Genomic DNA, 9,987 nt, shown 5'->3' with positions numbered 1-9,987 from the left:
AAGCATACTAATGCAGGACTAAAAGTGTTTATACCATTAGCATTTCCCTCATAGAAACACAAATATATGTTAAGATCTCTTGAAAGATGAACAGCATGTAGGGTCCAAGAAAAAGCACTTTTATTTAGGAGACATTCTCCATTAAGACTGTGGTGCACCAGCAGATCAAAGCGAGGATTATCCTTGCTCTGGACAGCCTGGATGCTAGGATGATGACCTCACTATGCGTGAGACTCAGCTGAATACCAGCTGAACAATGAGTGTGTCAGACATCTAAAAGAAGGGGGAGGAGTAGAAGGAAAAACAAAAGAGGTGACAAAAGGAGAAAGATGTAAAAGTTGGGATAAAGGAAGCTGTGCTGTTTCCATAGCAAAGGAGAGTGAGGCGGGAGGTCTTTGGTTGGTGCACTGGAATGTGACGTCAGCAGCTTGTTGGATTGAGGTGCCGTGTCCTGCTGATTTTAATCCTAACTCATTAAGGAACTGAGAGCAAGTATCTGGGCACGCTCTCAGGGGAAACCAGAGAAAGTGATTTGAGAAGAAAGAAACTCTGAATAAGTCGGCAAACGGAGATAAGTGGAGTTACTGCACACCCTGAGAAACCGAAGAAAGAAGAAATCAAACATTTAGATTTTCAGTCTCATGACTACTTTCATTTGTCGACAGTTCCCTTGATTGTTTTAAACCTCTGCTTGCAGTTTTAACGTGTGGCCTGTTCAAGCATGCCCACCAACGGGATTAACAAGGCTCTAAAGCTGCAGTTTGGTCTGATTAACTACGAGAACCGCTACCTGACCGCTGAGGCCTTCGGCTTCAAGGTGAATGCCTCGGGCATCAGCCTGAAGAAGAAACAAATCTGGACTTTAGAACAGGATGAGCAAGATGGGCAAGTTGTGTTCCTCCGAAGCCACTTAGGACGCTACCTTGCTTCTGATAAAGCTGGAAAGATCATATGTGGGGCAGAGAAGCCAGATCCTGAGTGTCGCTTCCTTATAGTGCCCCAGTCTGATGGTCGATGGGCACTGCAATCAGAACCTTATCAGCGTTACTTTGGAGGATCAGCGGACTATCTGTCCTGCTTTGCTCAAGCCATTGGGGAACAAGAGCTATGGGCTGTTCATCTGGCTTTACACCCACAGGCGAGCCTTCTCAGTGTGGCACGAAAGCGTTATGCCCACCTGTCTGCTTCCGATGGAGAAATCTCAGTAGACAGCAACATTCCCTGGGGAGTGGACTCTCTGGTTACCTTGGTATACCTGGATGGAAAGTACAGTCTGAAGACCTGTGACAGCCGCTTTCTCAGCAATGATGGCAAGCTAGTGAAGGAGAACTCCAACACAACCAGCTTCACGCTGGAGCTGAAGTCTGGGAAGCTGGCCTTTAAGGACTGCGATGGGAAATATCTGGCTCCAGTGGGCCCCACAGGAACCCTGCGCTCTGGCCGATGCTCCAAACCCGGAAAAGATGAGCTCTTTGATTTGGAGGAGAGTCATCCACAAGTAGTCTTCCAAGCTGCCAATAAAAGATTTGTTTCAGTCAAGCAAGGTAATCAACTTCTTTTGATTAGATGAAATCAGTTGCTTTTTTTCCAATTATAACTAAGCTATTGTGCAATTTTTAAAAAAATCCATTGACTGTGTTTTGAAGTCCTTAAATTCTAAATAAAGGTTAGGCTAAAAGAGAAATTATATCAACTGTTCTCAGTGTGTTATGTTCTGGGTTTTCGGATTTTTTGTTAATTGAATGTTAGATTTTAAAGAGTTTGTTGACCCATGTATTAAACAAGTTCAAGTCAGCATAGTTTTATGGTTAGTTAAGTTTGTAGTTGCAGTCATCAAAACATCAAAACAGGTTAATTTTCTAGCAGAAAACTAACATGGCATTTTGTACATATTGGATCTAGAGTGTTGGTAGCCATATTGTGGAGGTCACTGTGGTAATGGGCTTTGTCATTTTCACTGTGTGTCCCATGAAGATTAGCTGGTGTGCAAATGACTCCAAGACCGATTTAAGCAACAGGGGTGTCAGTTACTAGCAACGGGTTCTAAGCCTTGTAGTCACTTGCTCCTTTGCTATCAGTTCAGTTCAGTTCACACATGTCATCTGAAATCACTGAATGTAAATTTCTTGAAAGAATTAATCTAAAGAATGCAAATGCATTAAAAGAGTGGTGACGGACACACTAGATATACATGCCATGCCAATTGCTTGGGTTTCAAGTCTGCATCTTTTTATTTATTCATTATTTTAAGTTCTTTTTTAAAAAAAGCAACAACTGTATTTTCTTTAATTGGAGCCTTTGGGATTCAGTGAAAGCATCAGTCTTTACAAATGTCATAAAAAACAGCTTCACTTTTGAATGGAGCACATGCCCAACAATGCATGTGCTCCAAATGGAATAGACTACACTAACCTTCTTGTGCAGGCATTATTATGCCTATGAATAAAATGCTCACAAAAAAATAGAAAAAAACAACAAACTAACAAGGAAACAGTTTTGCAAACTTCATTAAACAGGACAAAAAACCTCAGTTTTCAACTGAAGTGTTTGGTCTTGTGGTAGTGTTGTGTTTTGTAAGGAACAAGGCACTGAAAGCTGCTTAGTGGGCCCTACAGTGCAGATTTGCATTTTGCCACTCAGGGAATTACAGCATGCGATTGAACAGGAAGGGGTGGAGGGTTGACTGAAGGGGATTAGTGTTCTAACGGGATTAAGAGAAAGGTTGAAGGATATTTCAGTGGCACCTAATTTATACTACAGCAGACACAGTTCAATTACAGCCTATGTGTCTGTGCATTCACAAGACCTGACACACCCCAGCAGCCAGAGTTTATCCATGTAGATTAGGTAGGCAACACTAGGCTGACTGCAAGTGAAGCATTGCTGTGTAAAAAAAAATTGGGGAGTAACTGAGTGGAAAGATAGGTGTGAATTTGATTTATCTTCCTTGCATAATTGGTTTCGCATACAAAACAGATCATGAGTTGATGACATAAAATTTGCTGATGTGCTACACTTGAGAAAACATGACAAAGGTGGCGTGCAATTGGTTACAAGTCATTTGTTCCTAATGAAACTACAATTTGAAATTAGAACAGGCACTTACAGACTGTATAATATTATGTTTCTATGGTTGTGTATAAAAGGTAAAACTTCCAAAGACCAAAACAAGGCCACAAAAAATCCTCTTTCCAAAATTAACATAATCTATCTTTTCTATTATAACACAAACAAGATTATTACTTATGAGCTCTTCCATCACACAGGCATGAGCGCTTCATACTTATAGTGTGCAGCACTTTATGCTTTTGTATAATGTTAAGCACTATGTTACACTGTATACAATTATGCTAGTTACCTCCTACCAGAATGAGCCTGTAATGTCCAAATATTCAAGATGAAGCTCAAATTTAGCAATTTGAACTCCTAGTAGCACAAATTTAGTAATTTGAGCCACTAGATGTCACCAAACTCCACAAAAAAAAATTAAAGATTACTGAAAATGCAGACCTCTACGGAAAGTCAACATAAAATAAAAAAGGGATTGACATTTTGCTGAAATTCAGGGATACTTTCCATGTAAACTAGACAAACCTGGATCTCCCAGTTGTTGATGAAAGAAAAACATGGATGGTAAAAAGGGGAGAAGAAGGATGCAAGGACTCGACAAGTGGATATATCATATCCCACATTGTAAATTCCATCCATCCATCCATTATCTGAACACCCTTCGTCCCTAACGGGGTCGGGAGGGTTGCTGGTTCATCTCCAGCTGCGTCCCGGGCGAGAGGCGGGGTACACCCTGGACAGGTCGCCAGTCTGTCGCAGGGCACATTGTAAATTATTTAACAATTTCACTAAAGGTTATTCACAAACATCCTATAAGAGGACAAAATTCATATGTAACAAAACAAAATAAATTGAATTGCTGTCCCTGTTCATGAAAAGGATGCTGCAATGCAATGCTGTTCAAAAAGTCTTTTTGGCTACCTCATAACCTCCATATAAACAACTTGGAATGCAACAGTTCTTATATTATTGGATTAGTTCTCAAAATATCTTTAAATAAAATTGGGCTCACAAGAAAATTTAATTTGTAAAAGCATTTGGCTACTGTGCCACAATTCTGTCAATTACATTTCCTTCCAAGCACTTAAACTGCCTTGTATACTTGCGGTACTTTATGCACTTTCTTGTTTAACAGTTCAAACATTTTATTGAAATTTGATTGAACATTTTATTAGGGCAAAGAAGGTATATATATATGTGGGGTACATATGGCAGTTTGCTAGGTCTTGCAAGGCCAATTAAAAGCAATTTTAAAATTTGGGTTATCATAATTTAATTTGTGCTGCCATGACTTAAATGTTTAAGAAGATAGAAAATGTGAGCCCCGTCTGCTCAAAGCATTTACTGAGTCAGCGTAATGATACATCTTCATGAGCTGAAGTAATGAAATAATCTTGGCGTTTTTAATGTGGTTTCTATTTGTACTTAGCTTCACTGGAATTTTGGATGAGATGCAAAAGACATTCAGGATGTTGCTGTCGTTAAAAATCCCATCCTAGAAAAAATGTTTAATTATTATTGGTGTCTTCTTCTTTGTTGCCAGGAGTGAGTATTTCAGCCAATCAGGATGTGGAAACTGACATGGAGACTTTCCAGATGGAGATAGATAAGGAGAGCAAAAAGCCAATGTTCAGGACCAATGGAGGGTCCTACTGGACTCTAGTGACTCATGGAGAGATTCAGTCCACTGCCACAGATGTGTAAGTAGATATTAAACAATTGAAAAGGAAGCTTTCTAATAAGTTCTTAACTACTTGGGAATGATGCTGCACCAGTAGCTCAAGTACATATTAACTCAGTTTGTAGAAAGTTCTTGGTATACTCAACTTTTTCTTTTGGTTATGTATTACGAGATTTAATTTAACCTTTAACTTAGATGTTTTTTGCCAATCTCACTTGTACAGTTCCACCGAAATATCCATCTTTTTTCCTTCCAGAGAGGTCAACACAATGTTTGATATTGAGTGGCGAGGACACAGGGTAGCACTCAAGGCGAGTAATGGAAAGTACGTGTGCATAAAGAAAAATGGGCAGCTCTCAGCGGTCAGCGATACAGTGGGTAAGTGATTTTAGGTTACTTATTTGAATTTTCACATTTTGTTTGTCTGAAATACCTGCCACAAGCAGCAAAGACACACCAGATGAACAAAATATATTGTTCATTACAGGTGATGATGAATTACTTCTGATGAAACTCATCAACCGCCCAATGCTGATCCTTCACGGAGAGAACGGCTTTGTGTGTCACCACAAAAACTCCAACACTCTTGATGCCAATCGATCGGTCTACGACATCTTCTCATTGCTATTCAACAATGGCGCCTATCACATTAAAAGTCAGTGATGGGGTTATTAATCCCCTTGCATTTTCAATCCATCAGTTACAGATTTGTTGCTGTGCTTAGAATAATTTTCCTGCTGTCTGACACAGTTTTGGTCAAATTTCACTTGTCTGTGAAATTCTCTCACATTTAAGTCTAGGATACGTTTTGTTGAGGAATTGTTGATATACTAATGTGCCCAGATTCTGTAGGAATAAAACAATATCAAATAATAACTCATTTGTTGTGTCCAAATGGAGATTATTCCGAAAGTCGTGAAGCTTGTCCAGCAACATACTTTGCGAACAAAATTATGTTCTCTAGTCAATCAAAAAACATTCTGACAATCCTTCCAAATAACTCACAACTATTAATATTCTTGACTGTACTCTCCCAACCTTTTAACATAGTTACCTGACTGACTTAGAGATCATTGTTCTTCTTCTCTTTCTTCTTCTACTTGTAATTATTAAAAAAAATTTAACCCCTTTTTATTTCTGTAATTCTAAAAACTGTCAATGAGTGAGAGCAAAGATATCTTGATCTTTCATGTTGTTGATGATGGCAAGTCATCATCAACTGCTCCTGTGTTTCAAATAAATCACAGAATGAGGTCATTAGTAGGACTTTGGAAAACATGAATGCACTGACGTGATTCAGCAGTTTGATTCAGGTGTGTTGGACCAAGGAAACATCTAAAAGTTGCAGGTCACAAGACCTCACAACCCGGATTTTAGGACCTCTGCCCTATGTTATGCTTGAGATGCTAAGACAATAAATGACATAATGTGACTACGAATCAATCAAATTATTTAATGGTGCCCTTAAAAAAATCTACAAAATAAATGTAACTCATGATTTTTTTCCCCCCAGTTTAATGTAATTTTAAAATATGACCAAAGCATTTAAAGATTCTTAATTAGTAATCTCTCCTTGTGGTCATGTTGAAAAAAAGACAAATTTAGCCTCCATCCAGCTAATAAGTTCACTGAAACTTGGTCAGATGACTCTGAGACTGACCTCTTCTTCAACAGTTTTCTGCATTTTTTTTTTTTTTTCAATAAACTGACAGATTTTTTGTTATTCTTCACACAGGCGTGAATGGAAAGTTCTGGTATGTCTCAAGCAGTGGCCTCGTCTGTTCAGATGGAGAAAAGGCAGAGGACTTTTTTCTCGAGTTTCCAGAACACGGACGAGTTGCCATCAAGGGATCCAATGGCAAGTACCTTCGTGGGGACCAGGGAGGCACGCTCATGTGTGACGGTGCATCTGTTGATGCATCTTCTCTTTGGGAATACTAATCTATTCACAACAGCTCCACACACAGGACCTGTGTTTCAGGTGCAAGACCCACTTTTACCAAGTCAAATGACGTGGACTGACATCATATCTTGCCTATTTTTATACTAGGTACAATCCAATGTTTTGATGTTTTTTGTTTTTTTTTGTAATTGGAAAGAGGTGAATACATTAGAAAAGCTCTGTGGGTCTTTTGTTCTTAAGAATTTTAGATGTTTTAATCTTGAAAGAACTACAAATGCCAACATCAAATGAAACATGCTGTGTTGAAATGTGTAATTTGATGACCAAGGTTTGGATGAGTAAGTTTCCCAGTTTTTATTTCTGTCCATATTTATTTCATATGCAGACAAAAGTACAAGCATTTTATGTTGAATGATTTTACAGGCATAAAAAGAGTTTCTATTAAACCCATTCAGAGGTTGAAAATTTAAGAAAATTTCTCCTCAAGCTCTTCAAAATCCAGACAAATGAATGTAAAGAATAAGTAAAAATCACTATTTCTATTATTGCTACCCTCCACTATCCAAAACGAATGGTTATTCTAAAGGGTATCAGAAAGCGAAGACCAAATCCAAAGCAGAGAGGGAACAATTCTGATTAGTGTTAACCAAAACTGATATATATTTTTATTTATTTATGTAAAGAGCTAGACTTTTAGGTGGCATATTTATTTGGTTTTATTTTTTCTAAGAAGCAGCAAAGGGATGCATCAATGGTGCTGCGATTTGTCTTAATGGAACTTTTATAGCTTACATAAAAGACTAATAAAAAGTGGATGAAGCAGAGATGAAAGAAATTACTCAGAGGACCCCGACAGTGCTGAGTGTAATAAATCTACACATTAATATATTTTAAGAATAACGTATTGTATGTTTGAGGAAACAACATAAAGGTCAGAAAATATCAGACACATCAGGAACAAATAAGAAACCACAAAGAGGAGCATTTCTTTATTTTGTCCTGTTGAGAACTTAGAAAGTGCTTCTGTGGCGTTTGGCCTTAATCCACAATACACTCGTCTTATGTAGTGCAGTTACAAGTAGTGGTGGCAGATTTTTGTTATTTTTAGAAAACACTGCCAAAACACTTAGGAAAGCATCACAAAAAGAAATTTTAAAGGAAAGAAATTTTTTTAAATTTAACAACATTTTAGATGACAGTTTGAAAGCATATTTCTCTCAGTTTGTCCAGAACCACAATGAGTTTCAAAACTCTGCTTCATGTATCTTTAAAAATGCTTGAAAGCCACGTTGATGGAGTTTAGGGGTGTCCAAGTCAAGAGCATCCAAATAATATCAATCATTCTTATCTTCTCAGCAGCTCTTCAAACAACCACTCCCTTTGAAAACATGATAAATAGCTTCCTGTTGACCCATGTCAGAAAAGGCCTTGTGTTCCAACTTAGAATGAACTGAGCTCATTATACTGAGTGCTAAACACATTGCAAGTGTTACAAACTAGAATTCAATGTGAAACACACAGGACAACCTGAAGCTGTGCAAAAATCTTTGGCAGTTTTCTCCTGAATAATAATAATGTGTTCACAGTGTTTTATATGTGAGTAATGTGCAGTTAATAAACAATTTATGGTAGTAAGCTCTGAATTGGTTGGTTAATCATACAACTTGTATTAGCTCCACAGAACACTTCTTATCTTATATTAGAAAGCATTTAATAGGTCCATGGGTACTTGCTGTTTACTGTCTTTGTTTTATGATATGCTTTTCAAAATGTTGTTGACAATAAAACTTGGAAAACAAATGTGAGACTTGTTAAACTTAATCAGAGAAAAGGTTGATCAACAAAGTTATTGGTTACACCACTAGCTTGGTAAGAGTCATTTAATGACAAAACATTAATCTCCTTTCATGCTGCAAAAATAAGGTGATTTCAAATGATGGATTTGCCAGAACTCTTTGAGAAGTTTAAGAGGATTTTATATCAAAAACACTGCTTTACTTTTATAAAGTATTTTGTGTTGGTTTATTCCAAAAAGTCTAAATAAAATCTAATAAACCTTTGTGGTTTTTACCTAAAGAAAGCTAAAAGAGTTGAAGAAGACTTACTTTTGCATGGCACTGTAGAGTCATCCCCATGCAATTTAAAGTAAATCAATTCACAGTGGGAAAGATTAATATTAATGGAAAACAAATCAGACATCTGTCAATCTTCCGCGGAGTGCTCCAACAAATTCGCCCTAATGTCAGATCGCTCTGAGAAACTGAAGAGCCCAAGAGCTTCATTGCAGACTCTGTAGCCCTCAATTTCCATATTAAATCTTAAAGTTCATGACAGCTCAAAAGTAGAGTCAGATTAAATATGCATGGTTTAGTGAGAGAGGACAAATTTTATATATATAAAAAAATTATGGCTTGGTTTAAGTGAGCTTGGTTGAAGTTTACAAAGCTCCATCTTTACAAACTGCAAGGAATATAGATGAATATATTTTTTGCCACATTACACAAACCAAACAGCACATAAAATACAGCAACTCATTCCAATTCTCAAGCAGAGCAGCGACGCAGTGGTGTTTTGCACTCAGTTAAATATGAGACCATTTGTCAGACAGCCAAACCTTTGGTGAATAGATCGTCAACAGTACAATGTTACCAAGAGCATCATCAAATGAAGCAGAATTGGTTAACATAAAAGCAAGTTGACCTAGTCAAAGGACAGACCTCAACCCAATTGAAATGGTGTGGTGTAGCATGAACAGAAAACCGTGTATAAATACTTGTTCTGTAACATTCAATGACGAAAAGCAGCATTGTACAGAAGAGTGAACAAAACCACACCCACATTGTTATAAAAGATCGATAAATTCATAGTACACAAATAATTATATCAGGTTAGGGAACAGGAAATATGATGGTTTTGATTCTCAAAAAAGAAGGAATTAAATATATGTAATAACAGAATATAAAAGCATCATTACACAAATGGCTGAGTTGTGGGACCGATGATGTAGCTTTTTGTTTGTAATAAAGAAAGCTGAATCTTTGAGAAAACAAGGTATTGTTGGTTACAAACCGTTATATTTCCAATGTATGAATCGGGTATCAAACCAACCTTAGACTCTGCTTATGATTTTCTGAATTTTCTCAGTAACGTACACAAATATATTCTGTAAATGGCAGCTAAGTCATGAGATAACTTAAAATGTAAAGTATTATAGTTGTTAGGAAATCTCTCACAGTATGTAGATTTAATATTTTTGTATAGTTTCCATTTTGAAACCATGGTGATCACTCAAGCAGGACATGAGAGTTTCACAGTTCTTATACTGCAACACACT

At 37.3% G+C, this 9,987-nt stretch overlaps 1 protein-coding gene across 1 annotated transcript; it reads left to right on the top strand.

Moving 5' to 3' along the window:
* Positions 1-428: 428 nt before the first annotated feature.
* fscn2a (fascin actin-bundling protein 2a, retinal) lies at positions 429-8,387 on the top strand. Its single transcript, XM_044099932.1, has 5 exons — positions 429-1,544; positions 4,613-4,769; positions 5,007-5,128; positions 5,238-5,405; positions 6,486-8,387. Exons 1-5 carry the CDS (start codon positions 722-724, stop codon positions 6,689-6,691), a joined length of 1,476 nt encoding a protein of 491 aa, XP_043955867.1. The 5' UTR covers positions 429-721; the 3' UTR covers positions 6,692-8,387.
* Positions 8,388-9,987: the final 1,600 nt, after the last annotated feature.

Source organism: Gambusia affinis, linkage group LG19 (assembly GCF_019740435.1).
Source record: "Gambusia affinis linkage group LG19, SWU_Gaff_1.0, whole genome shotgun sequence".
In the NCBI taxonomy this organism is placed as follows: Eukaryota; Metazoa; Chordata; class Actinopteri; order Cyprinodontiformes; family Poeciliidae; genus Gambusia; species Gambusia affinis.
Note: the sequence above shows the minus strand (reverse complement) of the source record. Positions and strands in the feature narration are given on the sequence as shown.